The 26,996-nt window shown below is 34.4% G+C and overlaps 1 protein-coding gene across 1 annotated transcript in view; it reads right to left on the bottom strand.

Moving 5' to 3' along the window:
• Positions 1-26,996, bottom strand: part of LOC108909714 — a 136,153-nt gene that overhangs the window by 28,428 nt on the left and 80,729 nt on the right. Inside the window, 3 exon segments of the mRNA XM_023454929.1 lie at positions 6,947-6,966; positions 15,731-15,988; positions 26,059-26,214. Of these exon segments, the coding sequence (XP_023310697.1) occupies positions 6,947-6,966; positions 15,731-15,988; positions 26,059-26,214 (434 nt within the window).

Here is a 26,996-nt window from a genome sequence, read left to right on the forward strand (position 1 = left end):
TCAGTCAAATATAAAAAGACGGAGCCTCCCTTTCTGGTTTCGTCACAGATTGTTTCATGGTTAGGTACTGCGTAGATGCCGAGTTTTAAAAATATTAATGGGTGTCGATAAAACTAATACAGTTATTAGTTCTAAAATTTTTGGAGCCCAGATAATTTTAACAATATCCTACGTTCCCAGTGGAAGGGAGGATACTTTTAAAATTTTTGGGGGAGGGGGGGATCGGTGGCTTTGAGTAGTTGTTATATTAAGGATAATCAGTAACAACATAAATCTTTAGTTATTATCTATTTACATATTTACAGTGAGATTAATGTGACGAATGATGTTGTACTTTATTCGCACATATTTCTTTGATATTTGGCTTTATTGAAGAGAGTTGTAACCTTATATCTGGTTCAGCATCCAAACGGTTACGATACTTGGTTTTGGTAGAAACATATGCAGAAAAACCTGTTTCGCAAAGATATGTACTTGCGAATGGTAGCAGGATGGCAACAGCTTTGCTTGACAGCTCTGGATACTCCGGTTTTAAATTACTCCAAAATTCTGCTAGTGGTTGCTTTTCAAAGGTCAGTTTTAAGAGGAGTCGGAAGTCAAATCTATTAATTTTTCATACTCTTGAAAGGTTAAATTTTGAGGCTTTTCATTAACACTAAATGGGTTTATAACCCAAAAATGTTTTTCTAGATGTGTATCCCACTCCTTCGGAAAGTAGCGCATCACCGAATCACACATATTTCTGAGATGCAAAATAATGTCCTCAACTACTTCTTGTGGTAAATTTTCTGTATCCATCTCTTCACAAAACTCCTTTAACATTGGAAAACAGTCAAATTCTCCACTTTCTACATTATGTAACCAAAATTCCAACTTCCGTTTAAAAGACTTAATTTTGTTATTAGCCGTAAACACAGTTATGTCCTTTCCTTGAAGTGACATATTAACATCATTAATTTTAGAAAATATTTCTGTTAAATAGGCAAGTCTAAACAACCAGTTTTTATTAGTTAAATTACTTTGTAAATCAAAAGAATGTTCCAGAAGAAAAGCATGAACTTCAGCTCGTAACTCAAACAACCGAAGTAATATTTTACCACGGGACAACCATCGAATTTCGGTGTGAAGTAGTAAAGAAGTATGAGTGCTACCCATATCATCACACAAGATTTTAAATAGTCGCATATTTAACGGTCGAGACTTGATGAAATTTATTATTTTTACAGACTCATCGAGGGTAGTTTTCAAGGGAAGTGGCATATTTTTCATAGCAAGCGCGTGACGGTGAATTATACAGTGACTACTACTGCAATTCTTTGCTACAGTTTTGATCCTTGAAACAGCACCTGCAGTTTTTCCAACCATAGCTCTTGCCCCATCGGTACAAACATCAATACAATTGTCCCAAGAAATACCATTTTCAATAAAATAATTGTTCATCAAGTTAAAGATGTCAGCTCCAGTAGTAGTACTTTCTAACGCCTTACACATTAATAAATCCTCTTGAATAGAATGCTCGAATTGATACCGTACAAACACAAGCAGCACTGGTAGCCCCGCTACATCAGTAGATTCATCCATTTGTAGAGCAAAATCACAACTTTTAAGGCGCGAACATAACTGCCTTTTTATAGATTCTGACAAGTCTTTTCTACGACGAGCTACTGTATCATTGGACAATGGTATATTTGACAATTCTTTTGCAGCTTTTTCATCTAGCATACATTTTACCATTTCGACTGCACATGGTTTTATAAGATTCTCTGCTATAGTATGGGCTTCACCGGCCACTGCAATTTTGTAAGAAACAATATAAGATGCCTCAGTTGCATTTTCATTAATCGTCTTTGATGCATGACGCATAAATGTTTTCGATTTCAACAACTGTTCCCGCTTTCGCTCAAAAAAAGTTACATTCTTATTCTTATATTCTGGATGCACAGATTGGAAATGGCGAAGCAATTTAGCAGGAATCATTGAGCTATTCGGTAAAACTTTGTTACATAAAACACACTGAGGACAATTATTCTCGGCTTCCATAAATCCAAGGGCCAAGTCTTCGCTATATACTGTTTATCATATCTCCTTGTTTTTTTTTGTTGCATGTAATTCATTTAAGTGAGAATGGTGGTCTTTCATAATATTACTTTTTGACTTTGGTTCTTCTAATTAAAATTGTTTTTGAAAAAAAAAAACAGCCACTGTAGGTAGGTAATCAAATAAGCATATAGGTATACTTACCTGTATTTGAAGGCACAGGTACTGGTTCAACTGGTGCTTCGGTACGTTGTTTTTTACACGCTGTTTTTAACCAACGATCCATTGCTTACGGCGGTCTAGTTAAAACTGTCACAAAACAAGAACTGACTTGCTAGTTAAAACTTTGGCGTTTAACGGATGGAGAACGGAGAACTATGCGTGCGCACATCACATCCAGCGCGGCTGTGACACATTCCATAAGCACGTGCGTTGCAGTGACGGAGGACAGAGCCGTCGCTAACCGCGGCCAGTTGGCACTGGCGGAGCCCCTCCATTCTTCCGGCGGAGCCCTGGGGCTCCGCGGAGCACACTTTGAGAAACGCTGAATTAGAAGAACACTAACTCAAGCCTATTTTGAGACATATATGGTTCTATCATCTTCAAAGTCTTTGTTTCATTTTACAAAGAATCAGATAATTTCAGAAATAAGTTAATAATATCTCTAGAAAGACGAAAAGTTTTATAAAAAATTATAATTACGACAAGGAAGAGATAACAGTCGTAGAAATCTGCTTTCAATTTAGGCTTCGGTTCTTCTGCAACCAAAAATACTTATGCTGTATCGACTGGTATCCACATTTTGGGGACCGCACCCGCAGATCCCGATGCGTGCGTAAATTCTGGGCTCTTTGTTATTTTTCTCCTGTCATGGATAAGATCTTCGCCCCTCATCAAGTATCGATTACACTTCTCCGATACATCTGTGAAACATATCATACGTGGACGCGATGTGTACCGAGGATAACAATCAATTGTCAACAGGAAAATATCCTACAGGTGTAATCGATACACTACGACTTGGAGCAGGTTTGAAGAGAGCAAGAGAAATGTTTATATTACTATGTACTTTATTTTCTGTAAAATAATATGCTTCTTTACTTTCTTAACTCGTTTGTCAAAAAAGTGTAATAATAAATCTCTAGGGTTGGTAATACTAGTTAAAACAAGTGAAAAAATTCTCCTCAGAAGTTTGGTATAAGGGGGCTTTAAAGGCTGAATTAAAAAGTTGAACTTTATTTGATCACAGGTATTAATAATTTTTTTTTATTGGATTTTTTAAATCTTATGTAAAATATGATGTTGAAATAAAATTCAGGTACGACTGGAAAGGAGTAGTTCCAAGTTTTAATCACGATTTGTTTTTCTGGTTAAAAATTCTGAAACTGAACAATTTTGTACTTTATCCACTAGTGGAATGAAGTAAGTAACTTTATTAAACTAGTAGAATAATGAAAAAATAATAAACCTATAATAAATCAAATTAGTTTATTTACTTATTAACATTAACATTTACATTTACGAAAATTAGACCATGCTCTAATTCGTCAAGAACTTAATGAATAAATTCATGAAGTTATTTGACAGCAGATTTGGTGCATTACACTTGTCCAATTTCTTGATGAAGCGACTTCATTAATTAATTCATCAATAAATTGTCAATGTAAAAAAGCCATATATTCGGCGAACACTATTTATAAAAAAATAAATAAAATGCTACTTATGCAATAAATAACTATTAATATTTTGTTCTCTACCAACATTTTTTAAATCCCTATATTGTCCCATAATGCATTGTATATAGAGTAACAGGTGATTTTGCACATCGCAATAATGTGATCTGGCCAAACTAGTCCAAAAGTTGATAACAACTGATAATCTTCCAAGTAATTGATATATTTAAATGAAATTTGGTATCTCGGGATTTTTTAACATGAGAAATTGAAAATGTGTTCATAATTTTGGCTTACATTGTAGAGGGCGCCACTTAGGACTTTATTATGAGGAAATTTCAATTTCTCATGTCAAAAAACTTCAGGATACCAAATTTCGTCCTTCGAAAGTTATTTAGAAAAATTGAAAATAAAATTTTTATTTTCACACCTTGTTATTATCAACTTTTAGACTGAGGTAAGTTTACCCAGATCACATTATTATGACGTCACAAATAACCTATTGCTCTATGTGTAATTCATTATGGGACACCCTTTATAAATTATACTCAACAGTGCTTATAATTTTAATAATGTTTAATATACGTGTAATATTTGTTTCCATTATCAGCAGTCGAAGATTTTACTTGGTTTCTTGGTTGACAGCACGTATATACACAGAATGTCGGAAAATAAAAGGTGTGATTCTTTGGCTCGTTCTAAAAAAGTTCCTATTAACATGAAGCCGCAAGCGCACTGTTTTCGAGATATAGGGTGTAAAAAAAATTGCGGATCGCATTGCGGAATGCAATAATGCAATTCCTCAGTTCTTAACAGTATTAACTGATTTAGCGTAAACAAAATTTTTAAAAGTCCCCCAAAGAAGAAAATCCAAAATATTTAGATCTGGATTTTTTATCATGTTGCCATTTTCTTTCATGTTCTCCATCAGAAAATCCCATTTATCTTGAAAACGGCTCGCGTTAGAGCTTTTGATGATGAGGAACTTTTTGTGTAGAAGACATTGACGGTTCAAGATAGGCCCTCAAAATGCCATTTTTCCCAGAGTAGTAAAAATTAGGGGCAAAAGAACCTCCTGCAATCTTCGCCACTGCCATACGAATAAAAATTGAATTAGCGCTCAAAGGTAGCTAATATTAATGGTAATACATGTACAAAATTTGAGTTCTATATCTCAAGCGGTTCTTGAGATATAGTCAAAAAAATGAAAAAACTATTTTTTTTTCACACTCTATGTCTCGAAAACAGTGCGTTTGCCAACCCATGTTAATAAGAACTTTTTTTTCTCAGAATGAGCCACATAATGACAACCTTCTCTCTCTACAGTGTGTTCCATTTTGTAGAATTTCTGCTTAATCCTTTTCTAATGTTTGTAATGGCCAAAACATGGTACTATCGACAAACTCTCCAAGCAATAACATTTAAAGACCGTCTGGCACGTTAATGAGGCAGGTAAGTAAACAGGCTATGGCCCAATTACGGAGTTTGATAAAAAAATCAGGTCAAGTGCTCAGTCTATGGCTCTGCCTCTAATTTTCGTGAATAAAAAGTATGGTTCAATTAAGCCTCGTCTTCTGCTTTCACGCGAGCCGCTACGTAAATAATAAAACGGCGAAGGGATTGCTTACGTGTCCGCTTCTTACGCCAAATCTGGACCGCACAAGCGGAAAATCCTCTGTGTTGCCGAAATTTCATGTTCCCTGCCAAATTTACAGAATTGATGCCAATCTGAGCGATTATTGACACTTCAGCGGCAATTGTATCCACAGCCAACTTATAAAGATGGAATTACGATGTTTTTAATTAAAAAAATGTCGGTATCTGAGGAAACATTAATTTTTTGAAAATACTGTGTTAAAAATGTTGTCACCGCCGTTCTTGGTGGTGAAAATTCGAAATATTTGAAATTATTCAATTTTCGTGGCTGAAAACATAGGCATTGTCGAAATCAAGAGAGTTGCACGAACAAAATTTGTACAGGTCATAGCTAATACGATGCGAAACATCACCTTAATGTTAAAAATGCTGTCACCGCCGTTCTTGGTGGCGAAAACATATATTACAAAATTTGATTCGAATAATCACATTGATATAAGAAAGGTGTAATTAAATGTTTGTTCGATAGAGATACAAATAGATTTTTTCAAAAGATAAAATTTTTAATAATGAATTGAGATTTAAAAAAATATAAACATAACACAGCCACACAAAACAAGAAAAGTAGTCTGTATTTTTCATGCGACATATGTTATCAGTAGTACATTTGCCTCCTGATCACGAATCCGGTGTCAGAATTGACCTATCACATGAAAGGAATTTCCTAACCTCAAAAAACAGGACAAAAATAGCAAAAATTCAAGAAAAAATGCTAGGAAAGCTAGCATTTTTTTTCTATATTCAAATGTTCATTTATATAGTTAAGACCCCGCCGAACAGACCCCAAGAAAACAGGTCAATTAAGGTCAAATATCACGAATTTTCAAAAAATAACAAATTCGCGCCAAATTTGGGGGTTTGTCCTGCACACTTATCGCTTTAGAATTAATTTTTCTTCTTCTTTGCGCCTGAATTTGTCCCCACAACAAATTTAAATCTCAAAGAAAGGAACGTGTTTCCTGCGCAACCTGTTGCTGTGATAATAAGTTTCATTTCGCGTCGTCCAGAAAAAAGAATAATTTCACACCCTTTCCCTTGTAATTGCTTTGGCAATCTCCTTCCACCAAAATACCTCAAAGCGCTCCGTTCTACAAAACACTTGTTCCGCCAACACTCGCTTTTTAAGTTCCCGAAAGCACTTCGGGGCACCGAATTCTGTTTATGCGTATGACAGGGGAAATTAACACTTTATTAAATTAAGTTTTCGTACCTTCTTTATTCAAAGGTTTCATTTCTTGACTCAGGATACTCAAAACGTAGTAAAAATGGCAGTTTTAGAAAAAAAAAAACGTCGAAAGTTAGTTGACGGCGTTAATCTTACAGACATCAATTGCTTTCCTTTTTTCAAAGCGCGTTATTGTTTTTTTCATACGGCTATAATTATTGGTGCTCTGATACATAAAACACAATATTTATAATAATTAGGCGGTTTTAGTAGGTATAGACTAGTGCTGGCAAAAATCGGAAAAAGTGAAACCGGTTAACCGGGTTCCGTAAAAACCGATTTCAGATAAAACCGGTTAGTCGAATAGTTGCTAAAACCGGTTATTCGAATAACCCGTTACTTGAATCGCCAAAACCGGATATCTAAAAATCGGTGCTTTACAAAGACAGACCCGGAGAAATTGATGTCTAAAAAAAAGGTCTTTACAAAAATCTGGAAGTCAAATTTGTTTACGAAGAAATCAATCTCCAAAAAAAAAGGTCAATTGCAATCGGACAAATCGATGTCTAAAAAAAAGGAAGTAGATCATCGAATAATCGGTTATTTGAATAATCGGATATTTGAAGAATCGAATAACCGGTTTTCGGATTTCGTAAAAATCCGAATTATCCGAAACCGGTTAACCGACTATCCAAAAAACCGATTTCAGTTGCCAGCACTAGTATAGACCAAAAAAAACTGAATTAAAAATGACGAAAACAAAAGTTAACGAATGTGAAACGTCGAGATTACAGTGCAGACGTACTTGATCGATCCATCATTTGCATGGGGTAGAGAAATTATACACACATTTTTTGCACGCTATGCCCATTCACTTAGCCGTGCTTTGGGAATGCTGGAATAAAGCAGAAATCGATTTTTTAAATGCTACGTGTCAATGAAATGTATAATAACTCGCCATAGTACGGAATTGTAAATTTACATAATTCATTACAGCCATCTGTAATTTAATTTTTATCGCATATTAACTTAGGAAGAAAGTTGTAGTTTTCAAATTTCGGTAGGTATGGAGAAAGGTTGTAAGCTTTGGCAATAATGAGGATCAGAAACCGTCAGTTCAAAGTGTTACATACAGGGTGTTCCAATTAAAGCTTCCTACTTGGAAAATATCGGAATTAAAAAAAAAACTAAAAAATCTGAGACATGTCGATTTTCTTTTCATGGAATGTCCAATATAATCAACACAAAGAATAAGACAAAATATCAATGAATGAAGGAATGTTAGTTTATTAAATGTTCAAATTGGTTTCCCTCCGCTTCCATACAATAATAAAATCTTTGCTTCACTTCCGAACGAACATTTCGAAGTATTTCGGGCGTTATTTGACGACATTCATCAACAATTCGCCGACAAAGCTCCTCAAGTGAGTAGAACAAACCAATTATTTCCACTTTTTCAGCAATTGTATAATAGAGCAGGGTGGATCTGTCGAAATATCCCGAAATTTTTTGGTGAAATACCTTCAGTAGAAATCACATAATAAAAGGGTAGATCCCTAGATCTGGGCGAGGTCTGGCACATTTTCAAATTTGAAAAAATGTTTTAAAAATTTAAAAAATTACCTATTTTATATGAGTTTTTTTACTTATATCTTGGAACCTACTTATTTATTTATTTATTTATTTATTTATCTTGTTGTGGACAAAAAAGGATTATATAACAATAGTCAAATAAACATATAATAACTTAACCTAAGACACAACAGCAGAAAAAATTGCAATAAAGAATAAAAACACTTATCTACTAAAAATAATTTTAGTTTTTGTTTAAATTGAGATATTGTAATCTTATCAGTCTTGAGTTCACTCGGTAAATGGTTATATATCTTAAATCCTAACCAATCTGCTGAATTAGCTGTTATGGTATATTTTGCAAAAGGAATTCGGATATCATAGCATTGTCTGGTATTGATTGTATGTATGTATATCCTTATTGAGAATTAAAGACTCCTTATTATTATATATATATTTATATACACAGACATTTCAAAAATATATAATGATACTAACGTAAGAACATTAAATTTCTTAAATATATCTCTACATGTACGATGACTTGGCACGCCAGCAATTATTCTTAAAATACGTTTTTGTATGACAAAAACTGAATGAGACAAGGTAGAGTTACCCCAAAAACATATTCCGTAACGCAATCTAGACTCCACGTATGCATAATATAAATATAACAATTGTTGTTTGTGCAAAATTTCTTTCATAGACTTCATTAAGTAGCTTACTGAACTTAATGTAGATATAAGATTATTGCAATGCATTTTCCAATTTAATGTATCATCCAAAGTAACTCCTAAAAATTTGACACAGTCTGTTTCATCACTGGTAATAGTACAGTTGTTAATATTTGCCGCAACAGACTCGCATTTTCTTTGCCTATTGTGAAATCTAATTAATTTAGTTTTGTCGGTATTTAAATATAAGTTATTACAACTGAACCACTTAGACACATTGTACAATGTATTTTCTAGATTAGTAGTCAGGTCTTTTGTTGACTTATTTGAAATAATTAATGATAAATCATCAGCATACATTGTGAAAAAATTATTACCTATCGAACGCTCCAATGAATTTATATAAAGAATAAATAGTACAGGGCCTAGGACTGAACCTTGAGGAACACCCATGTCAATGGAATTAGATTCAGATTTAAATTCGTTAGTAAAGTCATCACTTGTAGAAGTAATAGACACATATTGTTTTCTATATTTTAAAAAAGTAGAAATCCAGTTTAAAGCAGAACCCCGGACACCATACTTATACAATTTTTGTAGTAAGTTATCATGCTGTATGCAGTCGAATGCCTTACTAAGGTCACAAAAGATGCCTACGGGGCACTCACCCATGTCAATACATTTAACAATTTCACCGTAAAAAGAATGTATGGCAGTAGTAGTTGAAAATCCTGCTCGAAATCCATGTTGATGAGTGGTTAAAATACTATATTTATTTATAAACGACATTAGTCTATCTAGATAGGCGTATTCAAAAAAATTTTTGAGAAACCACAGGAGGTAATAGGCCTGTAATTATTTAATTACTTTTTTAGAACAGGAATTATTTTCCCTATTTTTAGTATCTCCGGAAAAACTCCAGTCTGAAATGATAAGTTGATCAAGAAAGTTAATGGTTCTATTAAAGCCGGTAATGCACGTTTTATTAAAAACAAGGGAATACCATCCGCTCCAGCTGACCTTTTATTTTTTAATTTTTGACTTAGCACTCTAAACAATTCCTGCTCAGTAAACGGAAAAAGAAAAATTGTATTATCCAAAAATACATCATCTACATTTACTCTACTTGTATAATTTGTAGTATGATCAGAACCACTAATTTTATTTACATTATTCATTGGAGCGCCAATAAAGTAACTATTAATAGTTGAAGCAATTTCTAAAGGATTGTCTATTAATTTATTATTACTTTGGATAGCTACAATATTCGATTCCTCTTTTTTTTTAATTAGATATTTCAGAAACAATATTCCACGCAGTGCGTAAGGAATTATTGGAATTGGAAATTTTATTTTGATAAAATAGTTTCTTTGTTTCGCGAATTGTAGCATATTTTGAGTAACTTTCATCAAATAAAAAAAAAACGAGTCCCAGTACCTTTCCCTGTGGCACACCCCTCATTAATCTCTATTGTAACCATATTGTAAATGAAATTAAGAGCCTAAGTAAAAAATTTTTTATAGGTAGATTTACATATAAATCAAAATTATAAATTCCCCAACAACTTTTAGAAATCTTTGAGGTGTTTTTGCCCCTAAATGAGATAATCGAATTACTTAACCCTTTCAGCCGCTTAGGCTTAAGGTGTCTAGAGTGCTTTGAGGGCTAACAGCTTTAGTCGAAGTGGTGAATATTACTTTCAAATTAATAAACAATCCCCCGCACGCTAGATATACCACTATATCACATTAAGGGCAGCCGTAAAAGTGCTTATACAAATAAATGAATTATTGAATATGTATGTTATTGATTACATTTCGATAGCCATCACAAATATGTATATCACTTTGGTGGTAATAACCGCGTGGGTCCCATTTTGACGATTGGGAATAATGATAGGACTATGTAATACGATTGGTAATATAAAGTTAATAAAGTAAATGTACTGTAACGGGTAGAATGTGGATACAAAAAGTTATATTTAAAATTTTACAAAGAAAATGCATATGAAATTTTACATATCTATTTATATAGTGCTTCATGATAAAAGGAACAAATTCGTTTAAAATTCAAGTGACTATTTTGTGGAAAAACGCTCGAACATACCGATTAGTATTTTTAGTTGCGGATTTTTTGACATAAGAAAATTGTAACGAGCGTTCAAATAAAAACGTGGTTGTTGGTTCTGAAAATTTGGACGTAGGGCGTAGCTTATAGCAAATGAACTTAAACGTCATCTGTCAAAGCGCTATATCGCCGCTATCAATTTGAATATTTTCGTTTTAAAAAGCGTTTAAAATGGTGTTTTCTCAAGAACAAAAAGTGTTTATCATAGAGTCCTACTTTAGAAATGGACGCAAGATTGATGGAATATGGAAGTATTCTATTGAGGAATGTTTCATAGAATTTCAAAATCAATTTCCCGGCGTTGTTGAGTACAAAATTTTTCAAAGTGCAGTTCAGCGTTGTGTTAATGTTTTTCGTGAAACGGGCAGTGTAACAAGAAAAGAAGGAAGCGGCCGACCTAAAAAGCGGACTGAAGAATTAAAAGAAAATGTCCAACAAATAATGGAAAATGCGCCAAGAACTTCTGTACGTGTTTTATCACAAATGGTGGGAGTATCAGTCGGTACCTGCCACACAGTGTTAAAAAAAGATTTGCGTTTGTTCTCCTATCGTTTAACTTGTCAGCAAGAACTTCATGAAGTTGATTTTCCGCGACGGGCTGTATTTTGTGAATGGTTTTTAAACAACTACGGTGAACTTCATAATATCACCTTTTTTTCTGATGAAGCCTGGTTTCATTTAAGTGGTTACGTAAACTCACAGAATATGAGAATGTGGTCTTCTGAAAAACCAGATAACTTTTTTGTCGAGGGCCCTCTACACGCTCAAAAAATTGGAGTTTGGTGTGCTCTCAATCGAAGGAGGATTTATGGACCTATTTTTTTTAATGGTACTCTTACTGCGCAAAGGTATAGAGAAGAAATTATCGCTCCTTTTGTTAACCAGCTGGAAGAAAACGAAATTACAAACTTTTACTTTCAACAAGATGGCGCAAGGGCACATACGGCAGGCGAGACGATGAATATGTTGAGGGAAGTTTTCCAAAATCGACTAATAAGTCTCAATGCTGAACATGAATTTCCACCGAGGTCATGTGATATTACGCCGTGTGATTTCTTTTTGTGGCCTTACCTTAAAAACACTATTTTTGAACTGCCTATTCCTGATTTAAACCATCTGCAGGCTCGACTTATAGACAAGATTCGTGAAATTAACAATACCCCGAGCATCTTAGAAAATGTCTTTAATTCTTTGAGGAACAGGTGTGAAAAGTGCTTGGAACAAGGAGGGGGACACTTTCAGCAGCTGCTTTAATTTATTGTTATAACAAGGAGGGGGACACTTTCCGCAGCTCCTTTAATTGTTTGTTATTGTTATCACGATTATTCTTAAAAATAAAGTTATATAGTCATTAACGTTATTGAAACTGACAGCTGCTATATAGCTCTTTGAGAAATGGGGTTAAGTTGGTCGCTATAAGCTACTCCCTACGTCCAATGTGTCAGAGCCAACTTCGACCACGTTTTTATTTGAACGCTCGTTATATAGGGCCTCTTAAGAAGAACACATGTAGTCATCATCGATTTTTTAATGAAACACCCTCTATATTATGTCATTTTTGAATTATTGTACGGTAAATTCTGAACACTTTTTGCACAACATACCATATCTCTAAAATCAGCGGTTTTCGTAATAATGACGTTTGAAATGTGACAAATGGAAACAAAATAATGTTTAATCATAAAACATTAGATATTTCAATAACAATTGCTTTATAATAAATGTTCAATGATTTGTCTGTTTACTTCAATACATTTTTGTAGTCGAAGAATTGTTTCCCGTTGAACGTTTTCAATTACCTCTGCTGGAATAAGCCTGGCGTATTCTCTCTTTCAGGTCATCAAGATTATTTGGTCTATTCACATAAACATTAGATTTCAAATAACCCCATAATCGAAAGGGGTTATATCTGGTAACTTTGGTGGAGGTGCCCCATCGTATTGGAACCATATGTTATTATGAGGAATATCTGGATTTTGTAGATTAGGAAACACAACAGCTAAAGAGGGGATGAATTCAAACTGAAGAAAGTGTAAGTAGCGTTCTGCATTTAAATTTTCTTCAAAAAAATAAGGTCCAAAAATTCGGTTTTCGACAATACCTGCCCAAACATTTATTTTTTAGCGATGCTGTGTGTGACAACGGGGATTTTCCAGTACCCGCAGTTTTGTCTGTTTACTTGTCCATTTAAAACAAAAGTAGATCATCGGAAAAAATAATCTTTCGGGTGAAATTTAAGTTTTGATCTCAATTATCTGCTCACAAAACTGTGTTCTTCTGTTAAAATCGTCTTCTAATAGTTCATGTATAAATAAACCTTATAAGGATGATATATTTTTTTCGAAGTATTTGTGACGCAGGCCCCGATGACAAATTACAGTTCCTGGAGATTGTCCAACGGCTACATGGGGATTATTTACAGTTTCTAGTAAAACGTCTAGTTTAGAATCTTCTTCTTCTTCAGTCTTTAGTCTTAGAATGTCTGACGTGGCCGAGCTCAGCAAATTTCAATTCAATTTTGCTGACAGTAGATCTAGTAATTCGAGGTCGATCAGGATGAATTACACTAAATAAATTACACACTTCTTGTTGTCTCTAAAACCAATCATCATAAGTATTTCAATACGTTCTTTCTCAGATAAATACATTTATAAAATGAAATGTAAAACTGACAAAATGACACTGACAAACTAAACGCCGTTGATAGTTTGGTTTTTATTGTCACAAAATACTACATCAATACGGTCTAGAGGTCAAGGAAGGAAAAATGATTAATACGAAGAAAATTGTTTTGTTCAAGATAATGTTTGGCATACCAGGTTGATTTTGTTGGCTTTTAAAAAAATGTTCAAGGTTGTTCAATTGAAACATTTTATTTAATTACTTGTGTCTATTTCAAAATATCAATTTTCAAACGTCATTATTACGAAACCAGCTGATTTTAGAGATGTTATACAAAAATGTTCAGAATTTACCGTACAATTCAAAAATGGCATAATATACAGGATGTTCCATTAAAAAATCAATGATGACTGCATATATTCTTCTTCAGACACCATGAATACAATTTTCTTATGTCAAAAAATCTGCAACTACTACAAAATAATTCCACAAAATAATTACCTGAGTTTTAAAGGAATTTATTCCTTTCATCATGAACGCAGTGTACATAGAATCATGTATAACAAATGTAATTTTTTAAATTATAAATATTGCATTTTTAAATAGTAATATACCTAGTGCCTAAATGCTAATGATATTGACTTGATCAGTGAAAATTTTTTCGTGATTAATCTAAATCTTAACTTTTCAAGAAAAAAAACAGACTATTTCTCTGTTCCTTCAGAATCAGCTTCATCTTCGCCTAAAAGTATTTTTTCTGTTCTTTTATAACAAAACTACAGATGCGTATATCTGGAAAATTGTATTCTAAATTCATTGTATACAGGCAATAAATAATTAGTGCGAGAAATAGTTTCTAATTGAAAATTATAGTCTCTTTCATGTAAAAAAGTCTCCGCCCCCTCCTTGCGGATTTATATTCCCGTACGTTTTTATTTTTTCCTCAAACACGGAGGAATTTACGAAAATAACATTATGTACACTTTTTCTAATATCGAAAATGTATTGACTGGAAAATCTTGATCTTGCTCTTCCCTGCAATTTCTTGGGCAACTTTATTCTATCGCCAACAAGGTTATTTAAAAATCTGTTTTAGATAGCTTGATTTATTAAGAACAAATTTGATCGCTTAATTTTCTTTGTAAGTGTAATTATTTTTGAGCAAAAAATATATCAAGGGTATGATATATGTAACTACTTACTGTACAACACAATGTACAGTTTTTTTTGTAACGAATGGGCCATCTATAATGGGAAGTTCTTGACCAAAATAACCCATCATACCTTAGTGTAAAAGTTAATTTGTAATAATAAACATAACAGGGGTTAAAAATGGAAAAAATCGTTTTTCTTCAATATTTTTTGACGCGAATTAGATATTGGGAGCAAATTCGGTCTACGGAAGTTTATCGTGATGAGGAACTCAAATTTAATTAGCATTTTGCCATATTTTATAAATGACCCTACGAGCAGCAAGCAGTGCACAATTAAAAAGTCTCAAACTTTTTAGTTGGTTGGTTTTTCATACCTTGCTACGAATAAAAAGTATTCTTAGTTGACCTCGTTAGGAGGATCCTAGAAAAGTTTGAGGAACCAATGTTTAATCAAAACAGCTGAGAGCTTTTATATGTGCATGTACATTAGACATGAATCCCGTATCGCGATAAACTTCTATAGATCAAATTTGATCCAAATGTACTATGATTCAAAAAATAAAAACGATTTTTTTTCATCTCTGATCCCATATGTGTTTGTTATTATTAACTTTTGCACTAAGTCGAGCTAGATCAGTCTATTTTAACTCCAGAAACCTCCCACTCGATACAATACAAAGTACCACATTAATAACGTTTATTTTTTTAATTTCCGTAGTTTACTTTCTAGGTTAATAGTCTATACAGGGCGTCCTTTAGTTTAGATCACAACTGGTTATCCTAAAAACAGTAGCTTGTACTAGACTGTACCATAATTTTAACGTAATCATGTTGTGGAATAATTGGTGGTTTCTACAGCTGTTGTCTTTGAAGGAATACCAATAGTGACCTTAACCAAAGCGGGCACCTAGTACGACACGTCGACAAAATCATAGAACGATTGAATCAATGTAAAGTAAATAGAAACCATGTTAAAACCAAAACTGACTGAACTGAATGATCAAACACATGCAGATGCCCAAAAACAGGGCGGAAGGAAAGACATGATACCTACTTGGGTACTTTTGGTGATGCACGGGTGGTTCTAAGGGTGCTCCGTCCACGTCCTCCGGGTATTGCCGGTGGATGTTATAGCTAGAAGTTTTTTCTCTGTTCTTTAAGACGCTCACGCTGATGTGGTCGAAGCCAGCGTGAGCCTCTTGACCGTTGACCGCGTCTACCAGCGGGTTTTCAACTACGGCATTGCCTAGATCGTCGTCATACGAGGCAGACGTATTGTCTGAAGCTGAAATGACCTTTACTGAAATGCTGCCCATCAGTCGGGGGTTAATTTTACAATAAGAGGCAAGTCTCGGTGGGCGCCAATCACTAGTTTGATAGGTCTATCGATTGGGATACGTGGCCGCGCGGGTGTGGGTTAATTATAGTTTTTTTATGGGTGGTTTGTTTGCACTGAGGGCGAGAGATGTCAAGCGACAAAATTAGGACTCACCCTTGCTCTATATTACGCCGCTGTTATGATTTCGCTGATAAAGTATGCTTGGGAAATTACTGGATTATTTTCGTTACGTTCCACAAACAATAATACAGTATCAGGTGTATTGTAAATAGAAGAAATATAGCGCTATTACTGCAGTAATTTTGTTGGTTGATGATGATGAGTACACGACGGTGATGAGTACGAATTACTATTTGTTCATTTATTTATTTATTCACGAAACGGGAAACGAACAGGATTAAAAATCCCAACAACAGCAAGAGGTAGGTACGACCTTGAAGAGGGCGCCACATTTTTGCATTTTATTTCTAAAAAAATCATTATTTTGTGATACGTGTAAGCTAGATTGATGCAAATGAAAAACAGGAAGGTATGTAATAAAATTAAGTTAAGTACTTAATAAAAATTGCTCATTTTCCTGCCCCCTAACAAGGATCGCACTTATTTTAGAAAAACCCTGTATAGAATTTCGGTTGTTTTCCTGAATATAATCATATGGCAACACTGGTGTCGTAACTCTTTACTCCGAACTATATTCAATCCGTTAGGCGTATCGTATGAGCTTGCATAAATCTCGTGGTTTATAAAAGATCATGATGGCTGTGATTTTCCCATCATAAAACAATCTAGTAAGCCGATTTGCACAGCAGAGAGGCGCCGTCGAGAAACGCTTTGTTTGGGAATTGTTGCGAAGTAATAATCATTAATGTTCTTTATTTGGAGCGAGGCTCTGATAAAGGGCGAAGGTGCGTGCTACTCGCGTATGTTATAATTACACTTCTATCGATTAATTATTTTTCCACGCCAGGAAGGAGAAATTCTTATGCGTTCGGCTGGATTTGCCTCACACTGGGTTTATTAAAACCGCAAATTAAACAAAATGGGACCTTTTATTGAAGCTATTCAGACATCTTTTTTAAAGAATGATTCTGCTTACGAGAAAATTGAATCCAGACGAAGCAAATTAGTATACTGAGGGCGCCAAAAAATTGTAGGAATTGGAGAAACGTATATTATTATTTAATGTTTCTTTTTATACACAACACAACGTCGAAGAATCAGAAGCAGCAGTAATTAGAGAAATTAATAAAATAACAATAAGAAGAACAGCTGCAAAATGTGTATGAAATTATGCATAAGAGAGTAAGTCAAGCAACGCTGTTCATGGTTATTACTTGGATGGGTGATCATCCGGGGAATGCTCGCGATGCTCGTCCTCCTTCTAGTAGCTGTATGTCGGTGTATTAACAGAAGCTATACAAATTTAGACGAGGTTTGTACAGGAAGACATACCATCTTTGTAAAGGATGTAAAACCATTGATCTATAGGCAAGTAAAAGGTCCCTTCCCCATGACAAAGTGAGAGTTCGGCAAAATTTCCAGCTTGCGGGTTGTTTGTCTCCTGGCATCAGGTTAGGAGCAGAAATAGCCGACGTAAAATAACCAGAAAGATAAAAGCTAGTACAGAATGATCATTTTCGATAACTATAACAGTATGTAATTACCAGGTGGCACTTATTCAACCGATTTATGTCTTCATGTATAAAAACATTAACCTACATGCGTAGGTTATTTTCAAGAATAAGAAAAAGACTATGTGTATATTTCAAAAACTAAGAGACTTTTACTAATGTCGTATTTAGTTATTCTGGCGTTGGCTTTTGGAATACCCTGTATGTGCACATATTCAAGGTTCACCCTGTTTTATTTCCATTAGCTTCAAAAGTCAACAAAATACGTCGTGTACGTTTTATCTGTATTTACCTTTTAATTACAGTTCTGTCAGTTAAAAAAATATGTCACTATCATTAACAGAAGGATAACAAATTATCGGTTGATCTTTCCAATGGTATAAACGGCAAATAAAGCAAGTTAAATGAGGCTCATAAATTTAATATGCGGCCATTAACTAGGTAAATAGTTGCCCTCGAGCATATTCTTTTAATATTAAGAGTGTAATGAGAAATCGATATCTCGGAGACGTATTGCTGTTTACCACCAGTTGGGTATGTTGTAGGGCTGGTACTGGTTACGAAAAATCCCTAAATCTTGGCGTCATCAGCATTAATGATTCGTTTACAATGAACAATGACAAACCGGTGCGTCTACACTCGAGATAATGCAATCGCTGATTGGTTGAATAGAACCTCATGACAAATTACAATTAGTCGGTGAAAGAAAAGAAAATTACTGTTTTAAAAATCTAGTGGTCTCTTAGAGGTTGTTAATTATTATCAGTTAATTATTATTAAAGTTTGTAGTTAATTCCTGACGTGATTTAGTGCTATCGAAATCGATAAGATGAATCACAGGACGGCCATCTATGAATATAATAACTAAAGTAAACTTCAGCTAGAAACAGCTAAATTTACTTTACTTCGAGGCTCCCCGCCAGACTGCCGAGAAGAAGGTTGTGTTTTCGGTCGCACTAAATGACGTCACAATGCGTTCTTGACATACTTCTACATAATTTTTTACATCAATAAATTAACTCGTAGCATTAAAGAAATTAATTTGTCGGTTGCAAACTACAAATTTATGCAGCCCTAGAAGAAATTAAATTTTCTGGTAAGTTGCCCATTGTGTCCAACCTCTTAACATGCTGCGTGTGCTGCATAATTTTTTAAATTCAAAACTATTTTGATATTCCGGTGGTGAGGACTAAAAATCGGGAAATATGCCCTTATCGCGCCGTGTCAAAGGAGCGAAAGAACGAGTTCTGAGGACTACAGGAATTATTAAAAGGTCCTGAGTGTAATTTCCATTAATTTCTCCCGTTTTTAAGTTCCTTTCAGCGGAGGATTTTCTTATTACGTTAGATTTACTTCCTGGTTCTAATTACATTTCCCGTCTTTTGTACGTGTGCGTCCAAAAACACCGATTAGTGGTTGAAAAGGTGAAGTTCATAAATTATATAATTTAATAATGGATTTCAGCCCGATAAAAGCTATAAATTCCGTTTTCAGTGGAAACTCCGCGCACGGGAACGAGCTTAAATAATCAAAACAAAATCCAGTGCGCTGTGAATAGATTTGCTCTCTGCAAAAGTTGGAAATAGTACGGGTTATTCGATGGGAAATAGACGGCATTCAGCAGGTTCTATGCATGCGTTTCCCCTTGACATGTATATAAAATGTCCAAATTGATTTAGAGCTGGGTATGAGACCATTAACTCTTTGAAAATTTGTAACAAAAAACAAACTATTTCGTTGCCGCGTTATATATTTTTTCCATTTAATTCATATTTGTATTTTCCGATGGTCCACAGTCATTAGTTCTACATATTAGTTCTCCATATATTCATTGTTACAATTGTTTATACCTCAAGAGACAACTAGATATTTCAAAATATTAAGTATATAAGCCATGTTATGAAAACGTACCAAACGCGGTGTTCGTGGCTTAGAACGCTACGCGTCGTCTTAGTAATGTAGAGGTTCGCGATTCGATCTCCGATAAGGGTATAGTTTATTTCAGCTAATATTTATTTCAAATGCAATATCTCATCGCCCACTATTTGAAGCACATTTTTCCGCATCAGTTGCTTGTCGCGAAATGAATAATTTCTCATAGTGTTGCCAAATATGTGCTGATTAGAGGCGCGCTAGATTCTTTGTTAAATTCATCCAGAAAATAGTGAAATATAAAATAAAGTTAGACAAAGTTCATTTGAATTAAAACATGTTAATTTATTTGCGTAAGAAAGTAAAATTAAAAATGTTTACCTTCTAAGTCTTTTTTGTTTCTTTTTGTATTTTTGAAAAATGATAAAAAAGTTTTGTAGATTTTTATAGGTTGTATTTTTTTCAGAAGATGATAAAGCTATTATCAGTAAAATTTTCAAGAAACAATAAAAAAAAAGATAACACGTTACTGTTAAAATTTGCATTGATTTATTCATTTTATTTTTGCTGGGAGACCACTTGACATGATTTGACTCTAATATGGTTGCCTAATCGCAATCAAAGCAAGGCGAATTTGGACGATTTTTGGCTTCTTCTCTTGATAAGAAAGGCGAGTGGGCATGTTGAAAATCATAAATTTGGATTAACCTAAGTCACTGATATAATTTTTCATGTAATACAAAGTTCTGATTAAAACGTCATATTTTGGTGAATTTATCTATTCTATCCTACTACTATAGTCTATAGTCTGCAAAACTGTAGCTTTTGTTCATTTTAATCACTTCTTTTTTTGGTGAAAGCAAGAACAAAGTTAACTCAAATTAAATATTGACTATTTATTTATTTGAAATACACTACCCGGCAGTTACAATATTTTTGCATAATAAACAGACTTTTGGTAACTTTTATTAGCAAATATTACTCTTCAGTAAGTTCACTAGTAAATATTTTAAAAACTTTGTATATTTTGTTTAATTCATAATTTTTGTTTCGACTTTTTCTTAACTACCTTTCACTTAGTAGTTAAATTCACATGTTTTGCAATTTATTAGGATTTGAAACTTTTTTTGTCGTGAGGCTGTGTTATTTGTAACAATGTATTATATAACTACCGTGGCCTAAACCTTAGAATGAGTTTGTTAGCTCAATATTAGTAAATTTTAATTGCATCTCATCCTTTGTCACAGTTTTAAATTTATTCTTCTGTAATCTGATACCTTTTTTCTTTCATGTGATCATATAGGCCAACTGGAAGCGACACTGCAAGGAATATTTAGTACTTTGAACTGGATGTTTCATCTTTGTTCGAATTTAATAGATTGTCCTCTGGTGATTGCAGTTGTCCGAAAGGACACATACCATCAGCATTGAAAAATATCTCTTTTATTAGTGACAGCAGCTGTCCGGAAGGAACCATACCGCAGCTCTAGTTTAGAATTCTACTACCTCCAACAGTATACTTTGTCCATTCCAGTAGAATTAGTCTAGACATTTGGACCATAGTCACCCAACAAATTACCAGCAAAATGACACTGATCCCGGACCAGATGATTTATTGGAAATCAAATCACTTCATTACACTTTGCATTTTTTAATATTTGTTCGCCCACATTTTTTTACAGTTCTTAACAATTGTCGCCATTCAATTTGTAAAAATTACAGAAAGTACTTAGTGTTTATTTGAGTTAATGCTATATTTTTAAATTACAATTATGTAGTACATCTAAACTAAAAACTATTTTAGATTTTATTTATCCCCATCATTCCTGACTTTCCAGTGTAAATAAATACCTACATATATCTGAATAAATCACATGGCGCCCAAATAATGACATTGAAATACTGGTTCTATATTTAATTAGAAAGGACCATACTAGAATCACCAATTTTTCGAAGGCTGTTGGAATGTTGCACAAATTGCTTTGGAATGAAATGGTCAATTTGATTTAAGTCTGGATATAACGCTGGTCGTTAGCACAAGGAAAATTTGTACCGTAGCCCTAAAGGTAAAATATCTTAAATTGTTACTTGGGGGACCATATACGACCGCCGCTGACTAGTGATTGGCGCACACCGCAGGAAAAGCAACTCTCACCCGTACTGTCCGTCCCGTCGATCTCGGAAGTTGACTGCATAGAGGTGACGAGCGAATCTTCTACCAAGTGAGAGTCAAACACTATGCTGTCTACGCTTCTATTAGTGCCAAGGATTGCGCTCGTGCCAGTGCCGCTTACACTATCTGTGCTGGTACATGCGGACAGTTACTGACTATGGAAATGTCCTGGCCGGGGTCCAGAGATAGCGGCGGCTCGAATACCACGACGAACCACGTATACGGAGGCCATCTCGGACCCCGCCGTAAGGTCTCGGATTAGGTCGCCGGAATTCATGGGGAACGTTACATGTTGGAAACAAACTTCGCCTTATCGCGAGTTCGAAGCTGATCTGGGCGCGATAACTGGTCCGTGATATTTAAGGATTGTTTCGCAGGGCAGGAATCGATGCTTGGTTCAAGGCGCAGGCGATTAACCCGTACGGAACGGTTACAGTAGAGATAAAAAGTCCGCACGGTTCATTTCATTGACTGCGACCTTGAGGTGAGCTTTGATAATTAGTGAAGCATGTACGGTATATCTCTCTGTCTCCTTAAAACGAAGAGTTAATTAGCCAATCAATAGACATGCTTCAACTAAATTTATACTTGTTTATTAATATATTTATTTATCAGCTGTAAAACAGTAAAAATATGTTTAAAATTAAATTTCCTGTAATACTGGCAAAACTATTTTATAATTGGTATACTAATAAAAAAATCTATATCATATTAAGAGCGCCCTACCCTTAGTCTTGCCCTTATTGGGCTTCCAACAATTTCATATTTTTACCAATTAAAGATAACAATAATCGTAAATCATGTACCAAATTTGGTCGCTCTATGTTAAGGCATTGCTGAAATATTGTTTTCAAAATGTAATACTCATATTCAGAGGTACATCCCAGAAAAAAATGTTACAAAACAGATCGGTAGATTTTAAGATCCTCTACACGTGCCTGCTCTGTGTCGGTAGAGTTATGAAACACACTGTATGCTTTATTAAATCAGAATCAATCTGAAAATCAAACAGATACATAAAACTTTCGTTAATGGCAGAACTTCTCACAAGGCTAATTTATTATCCATCGAAGTTTGTTTCCAAGTAACGACATGAACGTGCTCAGTGACCTTAATCGTGACAAGTTCGATAGACAGTAAATAAAAAGTGCAGTGACAGGAAAGAGAGGTGTAGATATGGAGACAAGGAAGCACATGTTGTGGGGACAAGGGTCGGATTGTTAATGTATGATATAAAAATCTCGGATGTGTCTCTTTGTCGAGCCCGCTACTGGTCTCAGCGAATCCAATGCTTCATGCATATTGTGCTGCGAAATTTATGGGATATCTAACGATATTTCAACTATATGTGCAGAGGGATGATAGGACAACTATAAAGAAAGAAATATGATAGCGTTTAATGGGCCATTGTCTTCAAATAGCTTATTCTCTATGAAAACTATTTTTTGATTACCTACAGATCTACAAATAGATAACGCGACAAAGTTTCTATTGCTTTCGTTTAACAAATTTTGTTTTATTAGTACTAAAAAATGCAATAAATATGTCAATTTTTCAAGATTTCGAGATCAAAATAAGAAAAGTAATTCTTAAACCTAAAAATAAATAACAAACATTCTTTTTATCAAGCCTTTAACTGTCTAATCGAAACCATAAAGCCATCTCAAGGGTCAATCTCGACCAAAGTAGAGACCCATCTCCGAAGGGACTCAAACTAGACGAACATCGCTACAGGACCTTTACTCGCAGGAGGCCTTCACAACTTCTAGAAGTACTCACAGAAGATCTCAAAACAAGTGGGCAAGGCAAAGCAAAAAGAAAAGAAAGTGATACAGTCACTAGGTACTCATATTTGACGTGTCCAAAACCATATTTAATGCAACCAGGCTCAGTTGAAGGACTCCAAATCCGTGCCATCTCGAGGGTGGACAGAGTGGAAAAAGGCGAAAATAAAAAAAATTCATGACCATATCTCCAAGAATTTACCACGTCTTCAGGCAGGAGAAATCTCAGCACTGTCTTTCAATATTAGAGGTAATCTCCGAAGAGAAAAAATGATCATGAAAGACGACATGGCATCCAACGATGTAAGATGACGTGGCGCCCAACGTGGGGTCCGAATGTCCAAAACACCATGAGGATGTGATGGAAGATGACAAAAGGCTACAACTGCTTTGCGATTTTTAGGACAATATGTTCATAAGAATTTGTTTTCTTATTTTGATCCAAACTATGAGCTACGCGAAGTTAGGTGCTATATTTTTTGACACTTTGTTATCTATCAGACTATTTTTTTATCAACACAATTACAATTTACAAACAGATAACGGAAAAGAACTTTGTCAAATTCGTGTTATACACATGTTGCTATCTCTGGTGGAAACGAAGTATCTAATTCTTTTACTAATTAAATCCGTGGGGAAATTCTATCCACATTGTTAGTAAATATCCGCGGAAGGGTATGCGGAGTTGGAAAATAAAATATTTTTATGTGCCTAGGTATAATAAAGGTTCTTGCATGTTAAGGCTGTATTAATTACGAGGCCTGCAACTGGACGCGGTTCTAAAAAATCTTATTGATTTGCTCGTAACGAGTCCACATTTACTACGGCACAGCATAAAATAATACGTTTATAAATATTAATACAGTGGCATTGTTCCAATATTAATTAAGAGAGTAGTTGTATGCCTAGAATTTTTGAAATTAATTTTGACATACATTGCTTTTTAAAATTTAATTTACTGGCATTTCATATCGAATAAATACAAAAGTATCATTCCTGTCACTTAGTTTGAGTTAAAATATCACATTGCGAAAAACAATACTGTTTATATTAGAACTGAATCTAAAATCCTCAAAATTATTCTCTCTTCCACCTTTACTTTGGACGTTTACATAGGGCAATATATTGACTGATTGTGAGATGAACTTTGCTAGTCCATTTCTCGTTCCTTATTTTAGTACACAGAACATGTCACAATTAACAGATTGTTTTGAAATTTGGTGTAGTAAATGCCACCGTCTATTGATACTCCATGTTACACTAGAGGGTGTCCCACCACAAACTCCATCGATGGATTTGTGAGAAACTGCAAGAAGGATTTTTTTGAAATTGTGATGGTGTGATACGGACCATAGGGCCTACTAAGCTAAAATATTTTCAAGGTCATCGTACTTCCGGTTATACCGGAAGTCGATACTAACTTTCTTATTTTAAATGAAACCCCTGTATATTATTATTACATTTTTGGAAAGAACATCTATTTTTAAGTTGAAAACATATGACACACTCCATGCTTAGGATTGACCGTTTCCGAGATATTTTGATTTTTAAGCAAAAATTGACAGATGCAGACTGTCAGAGAAATTTAGTTTTCCCGGAAACATAGGTTTATTTTTTTGAAAATTTTCCAGTTTTTATACAGGGTGGTCAGAAAATTGATCGAATATGAAGTTCAGAAAATGTGGAAAACTCGAAATTTTTAAATGGAAACCTCTAATTTTTTAACGTATTTGCATTATGCATTCAAATTAAGTGTAACTTTGTTAAAGTTTCCCTTTACCTAAACCCGGTGGTTTTCATTTTATTTACGAATAAACATTTCCCTTTTCTTAAAATGATTTTTCCATTTGTTAGGCCAGCCATATGTTTTCAACTTAAAAATTGATGCTCTATCCAAAAATGCAATAATATACAGGGGTTCCATTTAAAATAAGAAAGTTAGTATCGACATCCGGTATAACCGGAAGTACGATGACCTTGAAAATATTTTAGCTTTCTATGCCCCACGGTCCGTATCACACCATCACAATTTCAAAAATATCCTTCGAGCGGTTTCCCAGATATCTATCGATGGAGTTCGTGGTGCGACACCTTGACCAATTATTTTGTTTTGACGAGAATAATAATAATTATTATAACACCCTGTGTATAATGTCGTTTCTGATATTTACAATGAAAGTTTTAAAAGCATGATCTCCAGTTTCACACTGACTGTATCTGAAAGCGAATAAATAAAAAATCCTGGCTTCCGGCCAAGCGAAATATTTGTGGATTTCATTCGAAAGGCATAATCCTATCTGTGCGTCCCCATGTCACGCTGTTAATCGTTAGATATCCCTTAGTTACAGTGCCGCAAATTCATAAACCCGATAAAAAATGACCATGCAAAAATAGAAAATGGGAAAACATAATAAATCTCGACTAGCATGCATCACTCGATGAAAAAAACAACAGAAGATTTAAAACAGTTTATCTGCATCGCGAAAATACGGCCGACAGTTCAACGCGGGCTTTTATACGGTCTACGGTCGCGTCGTTGTTATTTGGACGAACGGGGGTGGGATGGGGCAGGGCAACACTTGAGAGAGGCTATGAAGAAGGACTCACCTACGCAGGGGTTGTGGTTCACCATGCTGAAGATGCGGTCACACCTCTTCTTCATGTGGTTGTTGGGGCAGATGCAGCCGAACATGGGCGACTTTCGCAGATTGGTCCATGACTCGTAGCAGAGGTCTCTAAAAGGTCACAGCATAAAAACGCAACAGTAATAAAGAAGTAACTAAATACACTACTAAAAAATAGAAGGTACAGTCTGTTTGATGGCTGGTGACGTTTAAACGGCTGGTAACAGGGCTCAATTCTTTTAAGATGAGATCTAACCTAGAGACTTATTCATGTTAGACCAAGCAAATTAAATTTTTACTCGAAAAAAGTCCTATCCGCGAGATTATTGTAAAATTGTCTAAGGAAACATAATACAAGACATCTCTCATCTCGTGAGTCAAAAACTTTTATTAGCTAACTTTTCTATTTAAACAAATAAGTGAGGAAAACAGTTTTTCCACTGCAGGGAAAACCATCAATTTTAGCGAAAAGTGACTCTCAGACAGTTTGTAGGGAGTAAAATTATCTACAAAATGAGACTTGTTAAATTAAAATCGGTTAATAAACAAAAAAGTTATTGCAAAGAAATAAGAAAAGTGTCCATTTTTAAATTTGTTTATAACTATCGCATTTATTGTTAAAATTTTATAAAACCTATGACAAGTTGAGAGTTTTAGGTACAATAGTTTTCGCACAATTCTATTTGTTTATAATGGTTTATAAAGTTATGAACTTTAAGCCTCTGTACAGGCGTTAATTTTCAACCAAACATGATTCTGAAGGCGTCATTGTAATCTTAAAGACGTAATTAAGCGACCTATTAAAAAATATCACCGTTTTTTTGACATTAACATTCTCAAATTGTGCATTAAAAAACTGTGCGTTTTTCGCTTATAAACAATTTGAATAACAT

Source organism: Anoplophora glabripennis, unplaced genomic scaffold (assembly GCF_000390285.2).
Source record: "Anoplophora glabripennis isolate ALB-LARVAE unplaced genomic scaffold, Agla_2.0 scaffold395, whole genome shotgun sequence".
Classification (NCBI taxonomy): Eukaryota; Metazoa; Arthropoda; class Insecta; order Coleoptera; family Cerambycidae; genus Anoplophora; species Anoplophora glabripennis.